The 25,047-nt window shown below is 52.5% G+C and overlaps 1 protein-coding gene and 1 long non-coding RNA gene across 2 annotated transcripts; one reads left to right on the top strand and one right to left on the bottom strand.

The window, feature by feature from the left end:
• Positions 1 to 15: 15 nt before the first annotated feature.
• On the bottom strand, positions 16 to 21,454 carry LOC123331643. Its single transcript, XR_006548396.2, has 3 exons — positions 21,321 to 21,454; positions 6,806 to 6,878; positions 16 to 2,942 (listed from the first exon to the last, which is right to left on the bottom strand). It is a non-coding gene; the product is annotated as an uncharacterized LOC123331643 (long non-coding RNA).
• On the top strand, positions 18,913 to 24,606 carry EN1 (engrailed homeobox 1). The gene is made up of 2 exons (XM_006047404.4): positions 18,913 to 20,425; positions 23,509 to 24,606. Exons 1-2 carry the CDS (start codon positions 19,534 to 19,536, stop codon positions 23,823 to 23,825), a joined length of 1,209 nt encoding a protein of 402 aa, XP_006047466.3. The 5' UTR covers positions 18,913 to 19,533; the 3' UTR covers positions 23,826 to 24,606.
• The last annotated feature ends 441 nt before the right edge of the window (positions 24,607 to 25,047 follow it).

Raw genomic sequence — 25,047 nt, 5'->3', positions numbered from 1 at the left:
GGGACGGGGATTATTCCTTGGGGGTGAAATGTATTATTTTCTTCAAGGGAAATCTGCCTCTTTTCTCCCTTTCATTTATATATTCAATCATTGATATCAGTATGGGCCCATGAATACATATTTATTTTAAACTTTGGGTCAAATGTTACAATACTACTTTATTTTGTAGCTTGGTGTTCCAGTTTTATCATTAGGAATCCTTTCAGTTGACTCCTGTATGCCTCTATCAATGGAGGGTTTTAAAGTTTTGAGCACTTTCTTATATTCTAGCAACACAAAATGCTCCAGGTTCACCATGTGTATTTCCTTTTCTGGTTCTAGAATTGGCCATTTCTCCAAGGACTCTTGGTTCCTTATTGGAGAATGGTATTAGAAACCAAGATCTGGGTGCTAAGATGCTTATTGTTATTGGGGTGTCATTGCTTCTAGGCCCTCTTAGCCTATAGGACAGGAACTATGTATGTATATATTAACCCGTGTGTGTGTGTGTGTGTATATATATATATATATATATATATATATATACACATATACAAATATTTCTATATGTAATCATCTGTATAAGCTACACATGGGTTTATACTAATGTTTCCCACTCTAATCCATTACCACATGGATCATTCCAGCTTCCTCTCCTTGACTATTTGTAAATTCCCACTCCAACTATAAGCAATTGGTTTCCCATCATCTGTCAACCATTTACTTGATTGTCCAATTCCCATCTACATGCTTAATAATATCAGAATAAGTACTGCATGCCCACATGGGAAACAATTTTGTTAACAGAGCACAGTGCTTATGTGCACTTTCCCATGCCTCTATTCTTACTTATTTCCAAAGTTGCTTAGATCAGTATCTTTCTCCACCCCTTTCGAATGCAAATGTCTCATTCATTTGCAATACAGTTAGATTCTCTTGGGACAGTCTGCTTTCTTCTATAGGGTCCCCTGATCTCCTAGATGGATTTTTAACTTTGTGTATATTAAAATTCTGTTTGCTATTTGTGTGCCCAACTCAGTCACGTCCAACTCTTTGTGACCCTATGGACTGTAGCCCACCAGGCTTCTCTGTCCATGGGATTCTCCAAGCAAGAATACTGGACTGGGTTGCCATGCCCTTCTCCAGAGGATCTTCCCAACCCAGGGATTGAACTCAGGTCTCCCTCATTGTGGGCAGATTCTTTACCTTTTTATATTCATACCTAATTTGTGGGATGGTTGTGAGCATTAAATGAGATAGCATATGTAAAGTACTTAGTCTTCACCGATGAAATTGTGTTCCTATTATCGCCCCCTCAGAAATCATGGTCAGTTACCTCTGCTCTGTGTTAAGTCACCTCCATGAACTTCACATTAAGCCCTTTCTTATAGGTGACCACCTGTGAGGGGTTGAGTCCACTCCACCAAAGAGGATTTGGGGAGCCAGAGCTGAGGTTAGAGGTCATCTGCTATATGACCTTTTTTGCACATGAGGAAAAAGGGGCACAGAGAAGTAGAAAGACTTCCCTAAGACCACTCAACTTTTTGCAAGGTTTCCAGGCTAGAATATCTGTTTTCTAGAGAGAGGTTTCTAGAGTTGTTCTCTTGAGTAAAGAAAACCTCGCAGTAGGTTAGTGCGGTCAACCCAATACTGCAGATGTAGCAGAGCTGAAAGGAGGCTGAGAGGATAACAGGACACATGTGGGGGAAAAACATTCTTCTGCAAGTGTAGGATTTCTGATCTATTAGCCCAGCCAGTGCGGTAACTACAGCGAGCAATGGGTAACACCAGAACTGGGAAATGGGGACTGCGCACAGCCTGTGGTTGGTGTAGTACTAAGAAATGACCACACGATGTCACCAGAAGCCATTATTTGGAAACAAGTCAAGCTGGGCTCCCGGCCCACTTCTGATCTTTCAGTGCCTGTCTAGCAGATTCATGGGGTCGCAAAGAGTCGGACATGACTGAGTGATTGAACTGAAATGATCTAGCAGAAAGGAAATTTCCCTGGAGCTCTGAGTGGCCTCCATGCATGTGGCTAATGAAAGAAGGAAATTAATAAGCAAGTCCTCAAAAGTAACTTCAAAAGGGAAGGATTCACTTAGAACAGTACTGTCCAATAGAAATATAATGTGACCCCTGAATACAAGCTGAATATGTAAATTAAATGCTCTACTAGCCACATCAGAAGAAAGTAAAAAGAAACAGAGGAAAATAACTTTAACAATTTATTTAACCCAACAGATTAAAAACTTGTCATGTCAATATATAATCAATACAATAATATTAATGAGATACTTTCTTTTTGCGTGCTGCCTTTGAAATCTGCTGTGTGAGTGTGTGTTTAATTTTTATTGAAATATAATTGATTTACAATGCTGTGTTAATTTAAGGTGTACAACAAAGTGATTCAGTTATACATATACATATACATATACATATATATCCAAGATTTTTTTCCATTATGGGTTATTACAAGATATTGAGTAGAGTTCCCTGTGCTATGCAGTAAGTCTTGTTGGTTATGCTGCGCTTTAATTTACACTGGCAGCGCATCCCCATTCAGACCAACCAGACTTCAAGTGCTCAGTGGGGCCAGGGGCTGTCGTGGTGGACAGAACTGAAACAGGGTCACGCTCATCAGCTCTGAGAAGCAGCTTGCATGCACTGGAGAGATATGGGGGCCCAGAAGCATCCTGAGTGCAAGGCTAATTTAGCAAATAGGACCAAGTCAGCTTGCATTCCCCCAAATTCCTTACCACCTGCTGGATAATGCCTGAAATTCTACTATCTGCTCCTTTGGGGCTTCACATCCTTTAAATCCTAAATGTGACACACTCTTCTCTTTTTTTACTCACAGGCCAGAGATCTGGGATCTGAGTTTATGGAAGGATATGGGCCAGGAGGTCTTCTCTCCACAGGAAAGGGTAACAGACGAGCAGCTTCTCTGGCCCACCAGAGACCTGTCATAGCAAAGAGAGTTCAAGGCCCTGTAACCCCCTGCCACTCCACCATCCCCAGTTAGCTTTCCTGAACCCACACAGGAAATGCTCAAGATGGTCAAATTTGACAGCCCTCCCATCAAACTAGCTTCCAAACCAGAAGTGCTAGAGGAAAGCCAGCCCGCTTGGCTCTCTGAGCCCAGTTCCTGCATCCCTTCTACCACCCTGGACCAACACAGCCCATCCACGCTGAGCTGGGTTGTCTCATCCACACGCGCTAGGCAGTTTCCACCAGACAGAAAGGGAATGATGTCCTCACACTTCCTCCCCATCCCCACTCCCGCCTTGGGCAAGAATTTCAGTCTGGTGGTTCCTTAGGCTTTTGGCCCAGTCTACTGTAAGGACTCCTGTGGAGAGGGGAAAGGGGGGCTCGATTTCCCAGGCTATTGTGGGCCCTGGTAACATACTATTATCTGGAGGAAATGCTGAACATTCTGGCTCCCAGGGCCAAACAGCCGACAGTGTGGAAATATCTGAATTTCTGGAGAGATTGTTTTTCATTGCCTGGCATTGTGTTGACAGCACATGGAGAAGGAAAAGGGCATGCCTGCCACAAGGAAACGGCAGCCCACCCCCAGTGTTCTTGCCTGGAGAATCCCAGGGACGGGGGAGCCTGGTGGGCTGCCGTCTATGGGGTTGCACAGAGTCGGACACGACTGAAGCGACTTAGCAGCAGCAGCCACATTGGACTAGAAGCCCCATTCCCTGAACAGACTGCTCAGATCAAAGTGCTTTCAAAAGAATTAACCAAAGTTATTAAACAAAATGCTTGGGTACCCACAGCCCACAGCAAACACAGCAGCCAGTATAGGAATACAGATGCTGAAAAAAGATTGGGAGTTCTGAGTGATGAAAAGGATGGTGGCAGTGAGTCAAAAGGATCAAACAAAGCTGGTGTGCTAGCATGGTAGCTTGGGGCAGCCGCACAGAGCTGAGGCCCATGTCCCACAGACATTGCTGCTCTGCCCAGCCCCCAGCCCCCATCCTATTTCTCTCCCTGTGGTCTAGAACCTGGCCCCACCACATCACCTCGACTGTGCCCCACACTCCCCTCCTACCAACCAAAGGGAACCAAAAAATCAGAAATTTAAAAAAAAAAAATTTTTTTTTTTTTTGCCATGAAATTCCTGGAGAAGGGAACGCTTTTTGGTGAATAACATCTTCAGGAAGACAAAAAAAGCTAACTCAGCAGCAGTTGCCAGGAACTTATCTGAAATATCAAGTGTGTCTTACTTATGGGTAACTACTTGGTAACTTATCTAATTTGGAAACAGATTCTTCATGATGCAGCTCTCTTGGGTGGGACCGAGTAAAACAACAACAACAAGACAAACTTTCTGAAAAGCTACACATAGGTGTATTCATTCCCATTTGCCCCTAAAGGTTCCCAGACCACAACTCTCATTCACTGGAGGTGATTACTGGGGTACAGCCTGAACTCAAAAAATAAGCCAGGGGTGAAGAAATGGGCCTTACGGTTCACTGTCCCACTGTCCTGGGTGTGTAACTGTACAATTTAGCCTGGAAACTGCCTGCACCCCTTCAAGGTTGGCTGTGGGGTTGGCAGGTCAGTGTGAGAACTGTATTTTTGAACTGTAGGATTTGGTGATTCCTAGGGTCACATTTGGGGCTTCCCAGGTGGCACAGGGTAAAGGGCCGATGCAGGAGATGCAGGAGATTCGGATTTGATCCTGGGTCAGGAAGATCCCCTGGAGGAGGAAATGGCAACCCACTCCAGTATTCTTGCCTGGAAAATCCCATGGACAGAGGAGCCTAGTAGGCTACAGTCCATGGTATTGCAAAATGATGGACACGACTAAACACACACACACACAGGATCACGTCTGGGGAGTGTGCAGGATTTTGCATGTGGATTTGCCTTCTTATCCAAAGAAGCAGCAGGTAGGATGGTGTGGCAGAAAGGGTACTGACTGGCCTGGAAGGTGGTCTCTGCCTGCCATCAATGGGTGATGTGAGCTAACATTTGTCACCTGCTTCTCTGGGCTTCCCTGTGGTTCAGCTGGTAAAGATTCCCCCTGCAATGCTGAAGACCTGGGTTGGGAAAATCCCCTGGAGAAGGGAAAGGCTACCCACTCCAGTATTCTGGCCTGGAGAATTCCATGGATGTATAGCCCTGGGGTCGCACACCCAGCTTCTCATTATAAGGAAGAAATAAAAAGCAAAGCCTATATTTAGCTAAGAAAGTGTGAAATGGCAAAGTCCAGAATTCCTTTCAACTGTGCATTTGTGTTGTGTGTGTGTGTGTGTTGTGAGTGTCTGATGTTGTAATTCTCCTCAAATTTGACCACGAAGTATCACATAGCTTAAATGCCAAAGCCTAACACTGTCCCTGTTTATAGCATTCCTATTTGGATGCCTTAAAAATACCTAGGAAACCACCTATTTCTGTTTAATCTGCAAAAAGTTTTAGTTTTAAAGGTAAGGTGTTTTTGAGTTACTGAAGCCTAGCTTAAACAGTACAAAGTACTTTGTTTTTAAAGCTTAACTAGACAAGAATTTGTTTCCTTTGAATAACCAAAAAAAAAAAAAAAGAGCTATTTTCTTCTCCAACAAGGAGGGGTATGTCATCACATAGCAATAAAAACTGAAAATCCAACCAAATTAGGACTGACAAAAAATGGCAGCTGGAAAAGCCTGAAATTGTAACCTATTTTCCAAGTCGTGGAGAAATAAAATTAGGGCAAGTTCAAGGATGAGAAGTATCAGTAAAGTATCTAGGTTTTGACTCCTCAAAACCCCTGAGAGGCCCAGTGATTTCTGGTGGAAATTCCCAAAACCCTCAATCATGAGTCACTGTAGTCTGCTGCCCCCTGAGCCTCCACTGGTTTTGGCAGACATCAGCACCCCATATCTCCAGCCCAGCACTGGTGGGGAAGCTCTGATTGGGAGAGGATGGGGCTGAGGGACGGGTGGTAGTAAAATGACCTTATAAGGCAACTTTAAGTCCTGGGGAAGGCCTGGTGTTTCATCAAACAAGAAAAAGTGTTAAGACCTGAGACCTCCTGCCCCTCCCACTGAGAGTCCAGAGAAAGAGGGAGATGTGTTTAAGGATATCCTTCTATTTAAACATGAAGGGTAATCAGGGTAATCCCCCTAATGGTTCTATCTTAAGCAAGCTCTGGAGGATGGAAGACGTCCAGCTCACAAAGGTCAGACCTTGATGTGAGTGCACCGTGGAGCCAGTCAGAGCCTGGAAGAAGCAGAATCCAACATGGGGGTATCCATACCTTGGGAATCACCAACTTCCCATTTTACAGGTGATGGACTTCAGGGTCAGAAAGTGAAGTAACTTAAGGACTCCCAGCCAGGATTAAGCCCAGTCTGCTTCCCAGGTGGTGGAGCCAGGACCTGGAGTGGGAAGGAGTTCCCACCTTCCACCTGGCCACTCAAAGCTGGGGCTCTGTGGCAGAAAGAATGGGTGTTCCCTGGGATTCTCATAGACACGCACATTGGGGCTCAGCGCTGAGCTGTCTGGGATGTGCTTCCTAGCACATAATTACCACCATCAAGATTATTATTAGCATTAGGCATTTACATGACACTTAATATTTCAAAAGCATTGTACTGCCATTTAATTAGTTTTTCCTTGCAACATTCCTGTCAAGTCTGCACTTGATAGCTGGGAGACTGACAGGAACAGGCAGGAGAAGTGAGGGGATAAATGCTAAAGGTTGATGGAGAAAGGGGGATGGCAGCACTGTCTCTTGGCTTTCCTTCTCTGATGACCTAGGGAAGATAAATAACCTCCCATGCTCCCTGCAAACTCTGTACTCCCAACCCCTAGGTCCCCACAGTCAAGGTACCTGTAACTTCGAGGAGGTAGAGGATGTGAGGAGAATCTCTTCTTTGGTGTATTTTGGCTCAAGGTTCAGATACCTTCCAAAAAGAAAAAAAAAAGACCCATGTCAAGTTCAAGTTCATATTCATTCAGAATTGTTGACACCTTCAGTTTCTTGCCAAATCTCAACTATACTGCAAATTTACAGAGTTGTGATTTCCAGACCTAAGACAGCCTCCAATAGGAAGACTTTTTAGCATTTGACAAGTCCTAATTAGGTTTGCTCACTCTTCATCTAAGAGCCCTGCGGGGTCTGGAGAAACTGGGGTCTGAGGTGCCCCCTCAGTGACAGAGACCAGGCAGCAAAGCCTCTAGTTCTGCTCCTTGGGTTCAAGGACAAAGCTGTGGGAAAAGGAAATAGGAGGGAGCCAAGGCTGAAAGACTAAAACTCCTGGTGATTAGCTGAGGGAGATAGCACTCTGGGGTCCAGCCCCCTCTTCTCAGCCCACCTGCACTTTTCTGAAGCAAGCTGAGAGGCCACCTCCTTTTCCTCTGCCTGGAAAGTTCTTTCACCAGGGCCTGGGTGAGTTGGAACCAACCATCAGCACAACCCCTTCCACGTAGCAGCTGAAGGTTCTCAAGGACGGCAAAGTTTCTCACTGGCCTGCAGAGGACCTGGAGCCAAGGTAGAGGGGAGTGGACCCCTATCTCCTATCAATTCTGATCCTAGGTCCCCTCCTTCCCTCTCCATCCTCACCCTCATCCTGGTCAGTAAGAAGGGCTGCTGGAGCCTTGGAGGGGAGCAATCCCGAGGGATGAGGGATGATGGCTAGGAAAGGCTGGGTCACCCGGATTTTGCCACTGTCCTGCACCAGCCCTGGGACATCCGAAAGTGGTGGTGGGACAATTGAGGCTCAGGTCTAGGAAGCCTGGGGACTCCTCCTCTCAGCGGGACTCGAGCTCTCTGCACGCCCCAGCCAGGGTCCCCGCCTGCTGCCGGAAAGCAAGTCTGGGAAAGACTGGGCTTTGGCGATCACTCTGGCAGCCGCAGCTGCCGAGACCAGACACTGAAAATGGAGGTGCGGGTTGGGCTGGTGGGGTGGGGGTGGGGGTTCCCAGCAACTTCGACCTGCCAGGACCAGCGTTTTTGCCCCCGCAGCCCGCTGCAGCCAACCAAGAATGAGTCCACGCGGGGCCCCTTCCAAGGTCACTGAGCTCAGAAGCGCGAAGAGCACCAAAACCCGCAATGAGTGGCTGCCCGACTGCGCTGCACCCGGAGAGGCTGTCAGAGTGACGGAAACAGAAGGTCATCTCCCTGCAGAGGATTCCAGTCCCTACCAAGGACGAGAGATCTGCCTACCCCTGGAGAGAACTCGGAAGGCCGGGCCGACGTTCACCCGAAGGAGCTCCGCAGCCTACAGGAGTCCCGCCTGGCTGGAGCGTCTGGGATCATCGAGGCCGCCTCAGTGCGGAGAAAATGATAACACCCCCGTCCTCCCTGGGTGCCCTGAACAGACTTTCCTCCGCTCCTCCAAGAGCTGGGGATCAATTCTGCTCTTCGTTTTCCGCTTGCTATGAGCATCCCCTCGGGCTACGTTATGACTCTCCGTGCCTCAGTTTCCTCCTTTGAAAGTTGGAAAGGCAGTGCCACACTTCTCAATAGGTTGCTGCAAGCATTAAATGAACTAACCCCGATTAAAAGCTTAGAGCTGCTTCCAAAGCACACCGCTGTATGCTGGATACTCTTCCTCAGCATCCTTACCTCCTCTTAAGGGGACCTTCCTTCCATCTGTTTGTCTCTCTCCCCTTACCCCTCTCCTTCCTTCTCTCCCCCATCTCGATCCCTCATCCGCATTCTCCCCTTTCCTTGTCTCCCTCCTTATCTCTCTGTCTCTCCGGATGGCTTTGTAGACTCGCAAAATCTGAATGAAATATGCAAAATGAATCCATTCTTTTTCTTCTGTCGGTCCCGCCACAGAGGCGAATCTGAGCTGTGTACTTTGGAGCCAGCGTTTTCCGCACCAGCGCCGCCGAAGTTCCCGCGTCTCGGTCAGCTTGCCGCAGCGCACTCTTGTCTGGCATCTTGTGATTCCTGAAATCTGGGTTTCTTGGCCCACCTGGGAGAGCCAAGGAGGTGGTGGGTTGGACACTGAGTCCCTGCTGCCCCTCGGTCCGGCTAGGAGACAGCGATCACGCTGCCACCGTGCTCAACCCACAGCTGCAGCCGCGGTGCCGCCGTGGTAGGCCCAGGCTTGGAGCTCGCATTTCCTGGGCCGACATAGCTTAACGGGGTGGCCACCAACTCCGGGGCCTCAGCACCCAGGCCAGAGGGCACAAAGTTCCATGGGTCAGATCTGAGAGGCTGGGAAAGCGCCCGTGTCACAAGCAATGTGAGTTCCGCGCTGCCGAGAACCGGGACTGCGAACTTTTCGCCGGCTTCTGAGTGCAGCTCGATCTCCCAGACTCGGGAGAAAAATTCCGAGCCGTACAGACTGCCAGGACGTCAGGGCCAGGTCACCAAGTACACCAAGGGATCGGTTAGCGTTCACAAGGACAAGTGACCAGACCCTTGATTTTTCCATCTGCAACTAAGAACTTTAACCACTGGCCCTGAATCTCAATGTGCGCCGGTTGTTAGGACGCTGTAATTCACCACTGCCACTTCCGAGGATCCGGCGGCCCAGAACGATTCTTGGACACGCAGACTGGAAGACGAGAAACGTCCTCTCCATTCAGAATGAAAAGGGTCCCGGATTCAAAGTGGCAGCCTTTCTGGGTGTCCCATGGGGAGTTTCTATTCCCAGGGGAGGGGAAGCGCGGCCTCCGCCCAACCATCGTAAAAGGCAGCGGATCCAGCCTCGCGCTGCCCCTGACCGTTGGGAAGCTGAAGAGGTTAGCGGGCCCTGCCTGCTGCTCCGTCAGGTGCAGACCTTTCCGGGGCGCCCCAGTCGGCACGTCTAATTTGGGCGCAGGCAGGCTGCCCCAAGCTTGAGCGCCGGCCCTTTCAAAAAGCACCCACAGCGGGCAACTCTCGCTTCCCTCCAGCTTCACAAACCCGAAATTCCAAGCAAAAGTCACGCTTTCTCGGGATAACCAGAGGAAAATACTGTCTCCCACCCCCTTCTTTCCGTTCTTTATTAATTTCATGGTGAGTTTTAGGGGAAGTGGCTTAAGATCTGAGCGATCCTCCTTTGGTCTCAACGCCTACCTTTTTTGCTCCATCTATCTAGGAGCCTCCAGTCAGGAGCTACTCCGGCCCCACCCCAGGAGTTTCGGAGTCTCCATGGCTTCGCCCGTTTTTCTAGCCCGGTCTAGCTTCCGTTCTTCCTTGACCTCTCTGACAATGACTGCAATCCAGGGTCCTGGGTCTTCTCTCCTAAGGCTCCCACATGAGCATCCATTATGTTCTCCCTGGCTCCGTGACACCCGTCCTCCCCAGCCATGTCCCACACTGTAAACTGACTGAAGTTTTCCTGTTTGTTTCTTTTTAAAAAAGCTTTAAGTAAACGGGCATTTGGGATTCCTTGGTGGCTCACATGGTAAAGTGTCTGCCTGCAATGCAGGAGACCTGAGTTCGATCCCTGAGTCGGGAAGATTCCCTGGAGAAGGAAATGGCAACCCATTCCAGTATTCTTGCCTTGAAAATTCCATGGAAGGAGGAGCCTGGCAGGCTATGTCCATAGGTCGCAAAGAGTCAGACAAGACTGGCTTCATTTCAAACAGGCATTTATCAGGATTATTCGGGCCACCAAGAAGCATCCTGACCCCACGCAAATGAAACCCCCAGAAAACTGATAAAACAGTAATATTAATTGAAGCAGCTACATATAAGATATTAGGATATAAATGGCATGTAAAAGTCCAGAATCTATTAAGAGCTGGAAATAGAAACACAGGACATACACGTCTACATATACTTGTTAGATTCAATGTTAGATTCAAGGTCAGAGTCGAGAAGGGATCAATCTAATCCAATTTCCTCAGTTTATGAATAAGGCAACAGGCCCAGAGAATGCCAGGGACCCTCTCAAGGTCGCATAGCAGAGGAGTCGAAAGAATCCAATTCTGACTCCCAACTCACTGCCCATCCTACTTCGACTCAGGTGCTTGCTGCTTTAGGAATCACAGCGCAAACAGCTTTAGCTCTCACGAGGCGAGGGGATTCCGTGAAGGATCCCCTTCCTGCAATCTTGTCTCTCCCCCGTCTGGTGTGGACTGTCCGGAAATGGTCTGGATCTCCGGCCCAGGGAGTTCAGATCAAATCTCCCCCCTATAGCCTCCTCCTCCGGAGAGCAACACAGGTGCAGTTCTCCGAGAGCACCGATAGGTGGCGCGTTCCTCTCAGGAAAACCAGCCGGGAATCCTCCCGCGCTCCTAGGACCCTGCTCTCTGCCCTAAGAACCCGCCTAGGGTCCCTCTCGAAAGAAAGCGGGTAGAAAGGGGTGCACCAGATGGGGCTCAGGCTCGTGCTTGAAAAGACCCTAGAAACCTTGATTCTAGCCCTTCGGCTCAGAGTGACCACACTCTTTTAAGAGGCTAAAGAGCTTCGAGCGCAGAGGGCAAGGCTCTGCTCACTGGCCTTGCCGGGACTTACCAGGGTCACCCCTAGGGGGCGTTATCTCCCCTTAACAAACGCGTCCACGAACCCGCTCCTTCACGCAAGCTGGGCTGCTGCCTTTCTCTACCACCATCCCCAGGCCCCATTCTTCCGCCTACTTCCCCCCCCCCCCCCCCCAAATATTGGGAATGGGGTGGGAGGGAGTAAGGGAAGCCGGGAGCTTTTTTCAATTGCGACGATAATTGTCCTCGAGATGGGTTTCTTAGTCTGCTCATCCATTATTGACTTCTTTTCTAATATTTGGTTTTGCCGCTTTGATCGCCAGAAGATCACAGACTTGACTCCTTTGCATAACAATTTTGGGGCGGGCATACTCGGTGCGGGAGGGGAGGGACGTGCCTGGAATGGCTTTGGGGTCGGTATTCCATCCCTCCCCCGTACTTCATTCCTGACATTGAGGCCAGCCTGCCTCTCACTGACTTCCCATCCCTAACAGCATCATTCATGCCTGGAAAGTTCTGAAGGCGAGTGGGGGTGGAGAGGAAGCAGCGAACCCCCATCCCTCGTCCCTCCCCGAAAGGCAGCAGGAACCTTAAGGCCCTCCAGTGGGACAGAAGAGAGGAGGGACTGTGTCTCCCGCTTGCCTCCCATTGCTTTCCCAACCCCAAGAGATGCTGCCTCTTCCACCGCACAGACAGTCTGGGGAGAGAATATACCTTATTTGAAGGTGAATTGAATGGAGTTGGCAGACCCAGGGAAGGAGGCCACTGTCCCCTGTGCTCTCATTTGGCGCTTAGGCCTCAGGACAAAACTCAGGTGTCCAAGGTTCCCAATACCAGCGGCAGCCTGATCTAGTTCCTTCCCGCTCTGAGTCTCAGTTGCCTCATCTGTAGAGTGGGCTTATAGATTATTCTCTCCCTGAGGCCCTGTGATGTTAACCTTGCCACATGTTGCCACTCTTTCCTCCAGTGAGGACTTAGGGTTTGGGGATTGCCTAGGTAGGTTAATCAGGATTTATCAACTGCTTCCTTTGCCTTTGCCTAGTTCAATGACGGGGGTGGGGGAGTGGTGATGGGGTGGGAGGTGAGCAGTGGGTTTGGGGTTAGAGCCCTCTGGCCCTTGCTCTATCACACACCTCACTTCGAGCCTCAGTGGGAGGGAGTTGCTCTCAGGTTCACAGCTGGCACACAAAGGCACCCCCGGAGACCTACACATGGAGAGGCACAAGCACAGCCAGGGCACAGAGCCCATGCAAACACTTGCACTTGCATACCCGGACACAGCGCAACCACGCGAGGGTTACAGGAGCGCAGAAATGCACACAATCCTTTCGTGCAGTTGGCACACACGTACACCCGCACTCACCTGGAGTCTCTCACACACAGAGTCACGTAAAAACACTCAGGCGCCCGGCTGCACCGTCGCCCCCCAGCTCTGGTTTCTGCAGAAGCTGGGGGAGAGGGAAGGTGGCCCCGAAGGCCGAAAGCTGGCAGTGACCCCTCCTCCGCACCTCACCGGCACAAGATCCAGTCTGAGCGAGGAGGTGGCGGGGGCTGGGGGGGGGGGTCGGGGGGTGGGGGAAGGCACCCGGCTTCTCTCCCCTCTTTCCCTCTCTTCTCCCAGGCTCGGTGGACTTCCTTTCCCCACCTGCCCCCCTTGCGGACCAAACTTTTCCCTCTCTCACCTCCCCGCCAGCTGCCAGCAGCGCGGATCTCGGTTGGAATCCGGAGTTTCCCCGCACCCTCCCAGGGAAGGGGGTCGGGGAGGTTGCACCCCAGGGGATGAAACGGGGGCGCGGCCTGGCTCGTGGCCGGGGGCCGGTGGGGAGGGCGGCGAGAAGGCGCTGTCCGGGAGCCCGAGCGCCGAGAGCCTGGTGCGCCGACTTCTGCTTGCTTTCCCCCGGCCAGCGGCAGAAGAGCCGTGGGACCAGTGTTTAGCCCTGTAAGAGTAAAGGGAAGAAGGATGACTGCTGGGGCGAGCCGGAGACCGCGGTTTTGGAGCCGTATGGGCATGCAAAGGACTCGGATGTCGTATGTGTATTTTTTTTTCTTGAGTTATTCTTTTTTTGTTCCCAACTTTGAAGTTGGGTCTGACCTCCCGGGGAGCATGGACTGAGCCGAGGGGGGGCAGCAGAACCCGGAAGCCGCCCTGGCCCCACCTCATGCGCACTCTCACATCCGTACCCACCGGTGTGCACACGCTCGAGGCCAGTCAGTGTGGACCCCGACCCGCGCCGAGCCGGATGGAGGCGGGAGCCGCCACTCGGACAGGTGGGGACCTGGGTGGGCAGCAGGCCCCCTCGGCCTGGGGTCGCCAAGCTCTGGGAACCTTCTGGGCAGGAGGAGGGAGTGAGAGAGGGCGAAAAGCAAAATAAAGGAGTGAAGAAAATTCGAGCATAGCCGCTGAATTTACTCTGGGCTTTCTTTTTAGGCGGGGGTGGTGGTGTAGGGGGCTGTGAGGATGAACATTAGGGTTTCGGTTCTGGGGTTTGGGTGAAATTCTTTGTAAGGAGAAAGGCGGGATGTCTGATTAAAGTGAAGAAAAATATAGAGAGAAGGATATATAATTGCCTTGCTTTCGGAAGCCGTGAGCTCTAAAATCCCCGGCTCCCGGGTGGCGGGGGGTTGGGGCGTGTGGTACAGCTTTAGGGCGGTTTGGGGATACAGAGGAGAAGGTAAAGGCTCCTTTCCGTAATCTGTGCCAAGGGGCCTTGCATCTCTCTCCCCAAGTCCGTGATCCAGCCCTAAGTCGACAAGTCAACCCGCCCGAAGCGACGGTCTGGTGTCTGCTCCCCGGTGTCCGGGAATCAGGCGCCGACAGCGTCCGCAATTTTCGGGAATCGCCAGAGATGTTTCTCCTATTTCCCATAGTCAAGCAGAGAAAGGGCTTCGTTTTCTCTGCTTGCCCAGCTTTAAAGGGGATAAAAGCACCCCGAAACCAAAACCGTTTCTAGAACAAATAGTCTGTGCTGTGAACCGCCTCTCCCTCCCATAAAAGGGAGAAAACCCTGAGGGAAGGCAGAATGATGGGTGCATAAATTCAAATATTGAAATCCTCAAAGGTGACCACCTCCAACAGCGGGCTTTTGGGGGGCTGTTTAGGAACCTGGACATTTGTGGGTATACTTCTTGCACACAGAAATAAAGAAATATCCCCTGCCCACCTCCAGTCTTCTAGGGTCTCTATAAACAAAGCAGACACCCCAATTTTTAGAGTCAACAGAGCATTTTATTTCTATGGTTTGCTTTCCACATACCCCCATCTCAGCTTTATCCCTTCCCCTGCTTCCCCTAGTCCTGCTTCAAACTTTGGGTACAATCGCTTAGGATCCCTAACCAATACCCATTGAATCCCCCTGCACCCACTCACCCTTTACATTATTATCGCTTCCAAATGAAGACCAAAACTCCCAAGCGCTAATTGAATTAGTCTATTGAAAGGACTGTCAGGTACAATGACGTGGCTCGAGGCCCCACATTTCCCAAGGTCTATAGGCTTTGGGGACCTGCGATGTATAGTCTGACCTTCCGGCTCATAATAATACCGAGGCACTTGTAGCAGAAATCTCCTCGCATTCACTCCCAACAAAACCGCTGGTCACCCAGTCCCCGTAGGAAGGCTGTGCGCTATTGTGTTGCGACAACTCATTCATGTCCCGCGCCACGAGGCCCCACCGCCATCTGATCTACACTCGAAATGCGATTACCACCGTGTGCATGCAACACGCTCATACTCTCGGCCCAACGCATGCACGCCTGGCCAGGCTGCAAGGTTTGCTTTCACAATTCTCCCCCTCACACCCATCCACGAAAGACAGGTGGAAGCAGGCAGGACCATGACTTTTGTCTCTGCCTAAACGAAATCTATAGTTCTGTGGAAATGCGGGATGGTGGAAGACTTCTCCTTTCTAAGCAGCGTACACCAAAACCCTCACCAAATACATTTCACTGTACCCAGCTGGTGGGGCAGACTTAGGTGTACACACTGATGTGTACATTCGCTAGCCTCCAGCCATGCACACAAATACACAGACATACAAACAAAGCTTTTATGGACTCATTTCTGTCTCTGGTTCTCAGATGCACAAGCGCAATAGACACAAATATAGGCTCATTCCCCCATAGCCATGGCCACTCTCCAAATCCATAAGTGGTTTTTGCAAGATTGGAAAACAAGGGTACAGTATCCCAGCCTCTACTACTCATCAGTTCCTACTTATGGTCCCCAAACTTCTCTAGCTTCCCCCAAACACACAAACACTTCCCCTCTGGCCAGGTGCCTTTTGCTTAGTGGCAGGCCCTGGTTAGTTAGCTTCAGTGGAGGAAGTCTGGGAGTGGGAGAGAGGCAGGAGGATTGAGAGGGGTCCCTGTCTTGCTTACCCCACCCTCTACCATTGAAAGCTTCTTTCGGCTCCCTTCGCCCTTCAATGAAGTGAGGAAAGAAATGCTCCTTTGGGCATTAAAAATCCTTTTCTTATCATTCTCCACTTCTATGTGGGCTGGCAGAACTCGGGGACAGTCAATTTATTGCAGAGATATAGCTATGTCAGTGGCCTTCTGTGAGCCCTCTAGCCCCAGCAGAGCGGCATAGCTCAGAACTAAACTTCCATATCTTTGGCCCTGGAGCAGAGGGCATTTGAAGAAAAGGATTCAATTGGATTTGCGAAAATTCTCCCAACCTGCTTCCTGACAGCCCACCCCTTCCTGGACATCTATCAAGTTGGTAGGAATTCTCAAAGGCACAAACCAGTACCCCTTAAAAGACTGCCACAAAAGTGCACTCACACCTGCACACACATTGCTCCACAAACACTTAACCCCTCTACCTACAGGCTTTTTACACACAACTCACCCTGCCCGTATTTCCTCACCTACATGTCCATTCTTGGGCACCCTCCGAGTCCTCTGGACCCTCACACACCCACCTGGATCAACATTTGCTCACTGCGACACCCTACTATTAGGCTTGCCAGGACACCAACTCGCTAACACAAAGTTCCCAATAATATGTTCATTTTCAGGAAGAAGAGAGGAGGGCGCGGGCCATGGTAGGGGTCTCGGAGAGCAAGCGGCTCTGGATGCGGAGCGTCGGCAGAGGCCTGGCCTGGGGGAGGATGCTGTTGGGGGTGGGGGGGCGAACCAGCGCGAGGAGCACCGCCTAATCCAGCCGGAGCTCGTGGGCCGCGGGTGCATTTATCATCCCATTACTGTAACAAATCCGGGCTCCACTACATGAAAGGTAAAATGAATTACCGACGTTAAGCCGTCAATAAAGTCATTTCTGTAAATGGTGTCTCCAAAGGGCCGCCGCATTATTCAGCTGGCTTTATCAGCTGGCTGGAAATTACGTGGAGGAGCCGGGCCGCGCGGCGCGCGGGGCCGCTCACTTTGATTAAGCGTCTTGCCAGCGCGATGTGACAGAGCTTTTGACCAGGGTTTTATTCACAGGCCTGTGATGAACGCCAAGCTGATCAGGCGGAATGAAGAGTAATTAAAACCTATAAATTATCTTCCGCAGCCCTTCTCGAGGCGTCTCCTGCAGGCGAGATAAGGCGTCGAGACCCTATTTACGGCGCTGAAAGGGACCGCGGCGCACAAAAGCTACGCGGCTAAATAGGATATTGATAGTGTCCTAATTAGAATTTAATTAAGTACCCACGCTCGCTTGCGGGATAAAGATTTCAATTTTGCGAACTTAAATATAAATAAAATCCCACCCCCATTTCGGGGAGAATGGGTGGGGCACCGGGAGATTTCGGGGAGCCCTTGGGTACAGAACTGAGGAGGACCCGGGAGACCCTCAGGTGGATTTGGGGGACGACTTGGGAGGTTTGAGGAGATCACGTCGGGCCTGGTTTAGCGCAGCGCTTCGGGAAAGTGGTTCTCGCCGCCCCGGAACCGCCTGGAAAGTCCAGCTAGGAATTCCGAAAGCCCCGAGCATCGGAAGACCCTCTGCTGACCTAGAGATGCAGCTAGCAATACCAACTCCCGCTCTCCACTAGCCCCTTGTGAGAAACTTCGGTTAGTGCGGGGGTTACGGTTATTGTGATTTTCGTTTTATTCTCTTCCTAACCCTCTGTGACTTTTCTGGGCACAGGGGGATTATTTTGAATGCTTCCGTTAGACAACATCCTCAAAAAGATCCTTTCTCCGTCGCCCCAGTTAAGGATGGCGGTCCCGGCTAGATGCTCGCTGGAGCTCCGTGATAACACCCTCTCGGAGGCCTCAGTTGCCTGAGTTTTTCTACGCTTCACCACATAGTCGGATCCCGGCCCTCCAAAAAGGCTTGGTAGGCAAACCAAACCCCGCCGATGTTCAGCGCCTCACCTTCCCCTACCCTGTCCCTGGCAGTGGGAAAACTTCAGGGTCCTTCGACAAGGAAACAGCGAAAAAGAGCCCAGCGACTGGAGACAGATCTCCGTGAGCGTGGGAGCTGCGGGAGCCCCTGCAGTTCCTCCCTCCCCCAAAAAACCTGATAAGAAAATTCAGGGCTACAGTGAGAGGCCTTCAAGGATTGGGGAACAATCCCAGGAAAATCTGGACTACTGGGGGAAATTCGCTGTCCAGCTGGCTAGGGCAAATACCGAGAGTGCAGTACTTTTATCCGCTAGATTTCACTTCGCGTGGAAATCGAAAACGGAGGTTTCCCTGAGCTCAAAAGCCAGGGCCTCGAGGGTATCCGCACCTTTACTTACTTGGCTCAGGACAACTATAAGATGCCCGGACCGCTCGACTCTGGCGGCCAGGAAAGGACTCTCTCGCGCGCTCTGGACCTGGCTTAATGGCGGCAGGACAGCTCCTAGGGGTTGTCAAAGGTCCCGCCAGGGCAGGGCATGAGTACGGAAACCCCGGGAAGGGCACGCAGTGCAGCCGGCCAACATGCACTACAAACCTACAAACCTAGCTAGGCGCAGCTGGCCTCTGGCGTTTGCTACTTGTGAAAAATAAATCGCTCCACTGAAAGTAGCCAAATCTAGGTCTGTTTCACATCTCCGACCATCCTCGGTTCACCTCTCTCCACCCCACTCCCCCCACTCCCCAAATACACACCATATACACACAGACTCCGACAGTGATAGCACTCTTTCACCCTTAGTGACAAGCAAGAAAAAGCTAGAGCGAGAAAATAAAAGGCTGTTTCTTAGGCATGGGGGTTGCCAAAAGAGCCGATGCCCCTGCCTCCTGATCCTGCGCCTGCACGGACGCACCCATAATCCTGCATTTCTCCAACAAGTTGTTTATGGAGTTGTCTATTTGCGTACACCCCGCAATCCACCCCTTCTCGGTCTCCTTTGCCCCTTCCTCGGTCCTGGCCTGAAAGAGGGGGAGGGGCTCGAGTGCGGGTAGGGGAGGGAGGGCCGGACACACGGGGCCCGCGCCGCGGCTCCCCCTCTCCGCCCGCGGCCGCCGCCCCCGGATTATTTATCCGCAAAGTCCCGCGCGCGCCTATTGGGCCGAGGCCCGGGTGTCAGCGCGAGTCCTGGCTCGCCATTGGCCCCGCACACGTGCGGCCCTGACTCACGTGCTTCCGGTTTGAAGGCAAAAAGTGTGCCTGGGTGATTTTTTTTTAAGCGAGAGAGTTTGAGCAAAGATCCGAGCTGTCAGAGATTTGAAAAAAAAAAAAAAAAAAAGCAGCCCCAGCGCTGGCGGAGACGCGCTCTCCCTGCAAAAAAAGCAAAGGCGATTAAAGGCGCTGCCAGCCTCGCGCTCTGGGCACAGCTGAGCGTGACACTCGGGGAAGTCAAACCCCTCACTACTGCCTAGGAAAATGGCTAGACTTTAAAGACTATTTTTTTTTTTTTTAATCTTTAAGGAAAAAAAAATTCTTGGAGATTTTTTTCTTGCTTTCTTTTTCCTTTCCTTTCCTTTTTTTTTTTTTCTTCCTTTTTACCGTGGCTTATTCCCCATTTAAAACAAATTGATTCTGGTTGCAGAAAGAAAACAGAAATAGCCAAGTGTCTCCATATCTGGATATCTACAAATTAGAGAGAGACAGCGAGATCTGCTCGATAAGAGCGAGAGATTCAGGCCAGGCGCCTGGGCTTTTTTTTTCCTGCACCCGCCCCGTGCCTTCGCTGGGGCTTTGCCGGCCTCCTTCCTCCGCGCACCCCCACGGGCCGCTGGCAAAGTGGGGTGGGGAGCGAGGCGCGGGGGGCGGGGGCCGGCGCGGCGGCCGAGGCGGCGGGGCGGCCGAGCATGGAAGAACAGCAGCCGGAACCTAAAAGTCAGCGCGACTCGGGCCTCGGCGCGGCGGCGGCGGTGGCGGCGGCCCCCGGCAGCCTCACCCTGAGTCTCAGTCCCGGCGCAAGCGGCAGCAGCGGCAGCGATGGAGACAGCGTGCCGGTGTCCCCGCAGCCCGCGCCCCCCTCGCCGCCCGCGGCGCCCTGCCTGCCGCCCCTGGCCCACCACCCGCATCTCCCCCCGCACCCCCCGCCCCCGCCGCCGCCGCCGCCGCCGCCGCAGCAGCATCTCGCGGCGCCTGCTCACCAGCCGCAGCCCGCGGCCCAGCTGCACCGCACCACCAACTTTTTCATCGACAACATCCTGAGGCCGGACTTCGGCTGCAAAAAGGAGCAGCCGCCGCCGCAGCTCCTGGTGGCGGCGGCTGCGGCGGCCGGAGGAGGCACAGGCGGAGGCCGGGTCGAGCGTGACAGAGGCCAGACCGGCTCAGGTAGAGACCCCGTCCACCCGCTGGGAACGAGGGCGCCGGGCGCCGCCTCACTCCTGTGCACCGCGGACGGGAACTGTGGCCCACCCGACGGCTCCCCGCCAGCCACCGCCGGCGGGGCGGGCGCGTCCAAAGCTGGGAACCCAGCGGCGGCGGCGGCTGCGGCAGCAGCAGCGGCCGTGGCAGCGGCGGCGGCGGCGGCGGCAGCAGCGGCCAAGCCTTCTGACAGCGGCGGTGGCAGTGGAGGCGGCGTGGGGAGTCCAGGTGCGCAGGGTGCTAAGTACCCGGAGCACAGCAACCCGGCCATACTGCTAATGGGCTCAGCCAACGGCGGGCCCGTCGTCAAAACTGACTCGCAGCAACCCCTCGTGTGGCCCGCCTGGGTCTACTGCACGCGCTACTCCGATCGCCCGTCCTCCGGTGAGTACCCAGCCCTAGGCTGCGCGGTGAGCCCGGCAGACGCCGGTAGAACTCTCAGCCGCCGGGCTGGGGAGAGCGTGCGTGCCGGATCCCGAGGGTTCTCTTTTCTCATGCCTGCTCTCTTCTTTTCACCTTCAATTCCAGTCACTACCAAGTGTTATACCCAGTTTTGTGCTCCTGGGCTCTGCGACTACCGCCCGGGAGGTTACGGCTCAGGGTACAGGGAGTGGGATCCTTCGATTTTGAACTCCGAGCCCTTCTCGCCTTCTTTGTGTTTTACGTTTATTATTCTTAGTAAAGACTCAATCAGTCTTTGCTTTTTCTTCCAGGGAAAGGGGTTTTTAGAATCAGCGGGAAGGTGGGCCTAGCGATCTGGGTCTGAAATCCTGCGGAAGCCGAAACTGAGCAAGGCTTTGATTAGAGAAATTATCTTCACTTTGTGTCCTTGCAGACATAAACACCGTATCGATATTTTCTGCGGAGAGATCATTTGCATAGAGATAGATGTAAGGAGACACAGGAAGAAAGAGAAACGTGTCTGATCGCTGTCCTTCCGCAAGCCGGGTAGCCAAAAGGGCCTGACCCGCCTGGGTAGAATCCAGGGAAAGGCGGTTTCGCAAACAGTGGGTGCCGAGAGCCCCTGGCTCCCGATTCTCTGGAGCTGACAGATAAACGGGGGAGAGGACAGAAGATACCTTAGGCTCAGGCCAGAGACCTGGGCCGAGGGCATGAGAGCCAGCCCCCACCTCAGCTTCTCCGTGGCCCGCCTGGCACATCCTCCAGGGCCCTGCCCCTTCCTTTTTTCACTTTCCTTCCGTACATCTGCCCGTTAGCAAATTTCTGCCAGCCATAGGCCCATTTTTCTCAATTTTCCTTTGGCCCTTTCCCCACATACCTCTTTGAGCTTGGAGAACCCCAGGCTGAGAGGTACTCAGGGGCAGCCACGAGGCCCCTGGTGAGGAGGCTGTGGCCTGCCCGCCTCCGGGGACCGCAGCTCCCAGGAGGCTGATGGGCGCCTCGAGGAGGGCGGCAGGGGTTCTGGCCTACGATTGGGGTTCCGCGCCCCGGTCTGGCAGGAGGCCGGGCTGGCGTCGCGGTGCGGCGCTCCACTCCGACTGGTCTCTGACTTCCCACCGCTGCTCCGCTGCTGGCCGGGCGCGGATCGATGAGCGCTATCAGCCCCCGCCATCTCGAGCCCCGTTATTGACACATCGGGCTCCCTGAACCTCCGAAAAGCTGCTTTGATTGACTCGCCTGATGGATAGAGTGATTGAGCTGTCAGGCTGTGCGGCTCAGGCTGGCCAGGAGGCTACGATTTTATTACAAGTGTTCATGCCTCTGCAAGGGCACCCATACACACAGTAACAACAACAACAGCAACAAAACAACTGCAACAACGCTCTAACAACCTAAGGGATGCCCATCTCACAATGGGGCCTTTCTGAGGTTGCACACATTTCCTGGGCCACTTCTGCTCGACCAGCTAATTACTAACCTAAACCAAGGCCTTCCTGGCCCCTCACCCTGCCTCCCAGTGCTTTCTTCATCGGGCTCAGGAGTGGGGCTTGTCTTTGTTCTTGGCTGCTTTCCTTCTTACAAGCCTGGGGAGGCAGGGTGCTGGTTTCTAATCCTGCAGGGGCAGTTCAGGGAGAGGAACCTCAACCCAGTCTTGAGTTGTGGTGGTCGGCCAGGCCTGGACTCTTTTGTCACAGGACAGCTGGTGACCCCTGGAGCTGGTCTGCCCCAGAGGCCAGCTGCCTGGTTTACCCCTCTGTCACTAGGTTTTGAGATGCCAGTGCAGACCCTACTTTTCAGACAATTTTAGAGGTTAACAGGCCAGACAGGGACTTCACTCAGCTCAGGAAGCTCCCATAACCATGACAGGGCCCAGCAAATAAATGCTAGAGAAGACTTGCGTGTGGAGGCCTCTTTTTCCTCCTCTCTTCAGGGCTGGGCTTCATAGCCAGCCCTCTTCCCAGACTAGTTTTTGAGGGACCCTTCAGTTTCCTAGAAAGGTTTCCTGTGGCCTCTTCCTATAACCATCTTAGGGCATAGCACAGATTTTTGTCGGGATTGTCCCACCCTTTCTGTCCCCTTTCCCCTGTTTTGCTTCTGGATGTGGGGAGGGGGATGCAGTTTTCTTGCAGATCACCATAAGTGGGCAGAAAAGACAGCTCTGACTTGCTTTTGTTGTTCAGTTTTCAATCCTGAGATTGCAGCTTCTGTATCCGAAGGACTAGGGAGAGAGACCTGCCTGTGCCACTGGGTGTAGGATGGGGAGGGTCCTCTCTTTCTTACTGGTACCATCCAAGGGACAAAGCAGAGAACCCAGGGGCCTGGGCATGTGGATAACGCATACAACTGGGGGAAGGCCTCTTCTCCCCTTTCCAGGAAGCAGGTGGACAGTGTCTTCCTGGGACTCCATAAGGGGCTTCGTTTTAGGCCAAAGGGAAAGAAGAGCAGGTAGAGAGAACAGATGCTGAATGTTTTGGAGCTAGGCAAGCCTCTCACATCGCCCTCCTTATCCCCTTGTTTTCTGGAGTCGGTAGCTACAAGCAGATGTGGTCTTATTGTAGGTGTGTGGGTGTAGATGCACTTCTTGAGGTGGGGGAGAAAAATAGTTCACAGGCTGGCAATTCCCGCAGGGCAGTCCTATCCCAGTCTTCATGACTCCACTGTTGAGCCTCTTTTTATGCCAAGTCTGAAGACAGCAGGCCCCTGACCTCCAACTCGGGTTGGGCCTGATAGGGCTCCAAATATCTTTCCATCTTGGACTCTATGATTTAAGCCTATAACGGCTGGGTCTGTTCTGAATTGGGGTGTGAGGTGCATACACAATTTCGGCTGGCCAGTTTTCCTCTGTGACCCTTCTGGCATCCCAGAGGATTCCCAGAGGGGAACCCAGCGACCCCAGTAGCCAGCAGATTGATCTAGGGGCTCGTGGGCGGGAGGGGCTGCACGGCCTCTGCTATTGCCCCAGAAGCGCTGGGCGAGATCCTCCAGCTCCGCTCCGCAATTCTCACGGCTTCCTCTGCCCTCTCCCCCCTGCCCTCTGTCCCTTGTCCCCACCTCCGATGCTGCAGGTCCCCGCACCAGGAAGCTGAAGAAGAAGAAGAACGAGAAGGAGGACAAGCGGCCGAGGACGGCGTTCACGGCCGAGCAGCTGCAGAGACTCAAGGCGGAGTTCCAGGCGAACCGCTACATCACTGAGCAGCGGCGGCAGACGCTGGCCCAGGAGCTCAGCCTCAACGAGTCCCAGATCAAGATCTGGTTCCAGAACAAGCGCGCCAAGATCAAGAAAGCCACGGGCATCAAGAACGGCCTGGCGCTGCACCTCATGGCGCAGGGACTGTACAACCATTCAACCACCACGGTCCAGGACAAAGACGAGAGCGAGTAGCCGCCGCCGGCAGAGGCCGCGCGGTCCGGCCGCCGCACCCGCGCCCCCTCCTGGCACCGCGGCCGCCCCAGTGTGGGCCCCACGCCCCGGGGAGAAAGAATCAGCGTAAAGGAGGAAGGGAGCAACAGGGAAAAGAGAGAGAAAGAGGTTCCCAGAATGGAGAGTCACATTGGAACCAGACATTTTTTTTTCAAAAGGAAGAAAGACTCAGACAGGTGCTATCGAAAAATAAGATCAGTTCTCTCTTCACAGTATAAGGGACGAAAACTACGAACTCTTAAAGCTCTATCTAGCCAAACCGCTTACGACCTTGTATATATTTAATTTCAGGTAAGGAAAAGAATTATGTGTAGCGATCTCTATTTGCTGGACTTTTTATTAATCTCCTTTATTATTATTGTTATAATTATTATAATTATTATAATTATTTTATCCCCCGCCTCCGCCTCGCTGCCCCTGGCCCAGTTTCGTTTTCTTTTGAATGTTATTGCTTCTCCGGTGCCTCCCGTCCCGCATCGCTGGCCCTCCGTTTCTCTGGGACTTTTCTTTGTGTGCGTGAGAGTGTGTTTCCTCGCGTGTCTGCCCTTCGCCTCTCCCCCTCCCCCATCTCCCCGCTCCTTCTGTCCGTCTGTCTGTCCTGCCCCCGACCCTTTCGTTTTCCGGAGACTTGTTGAGAAATACGACCCCACAGACTGCGAGACTGAACCGCCGCTACAAGCCAAAGATTTTATTATGTTCAGAAACCTGTAGTCTGAAATAAAGTGTACACTGTGCTCACGAGCGCCTGACGGCCCTCCTCTTTGCGGGCTGGGGAAGGGCGAAGACGCAGGGCGGCCCTGCGCGAGGCGGGTACACACCCAGCGCGGAGCCCCGAGGCTCGGCCAGGCCTTAAGATTCATCACCGCACAACGAATACAGGGGACAAGGAGGGCGCGGTGATAGGGATGGCTTGGACCCGGGGATGGCCCGGGTTTGGAGGGTCTGGCGGGACGTCCACGCCTGGTCTCTGATAGCATTCAAAGGAGACCAAAGCCGGAAACCCCAGTCCTGACTTCGGAAACACTGCGGAGCTGTTGGTCTGCTTCCCGCGGAGCCAGGACCAGCCGGGCTGCAGCATACTCTGGTTCAACCTGCTCCTCTCTCCAGCTTGCTTCTTTTCTTTTTCTGTCTCTTTTTCTGATGCGAGTCTTGCTAGAGGTTTTCTCCTTTAGAAGCAAAAGGA

Source organism: Bubalus bubalis, chromosome 2 (genome assembly GCF_019923935.1).
Source record: "Bubalus bubalis isolate 160015118507 breed Murrah chromosome 2, NDDB_SH_1, whole genome shotgun sequence".
Lineage (NCBI taxonomy): Eukaryota > Metazoa > Chordata > Mammalia > Artiodactyla > Bovidae > Bubalus > Bubalus bubalis.
Note: the sequence above shows the minus strand (reverse complement) of the source record. Positions and strands in the feature narration are given on the sequence as shown.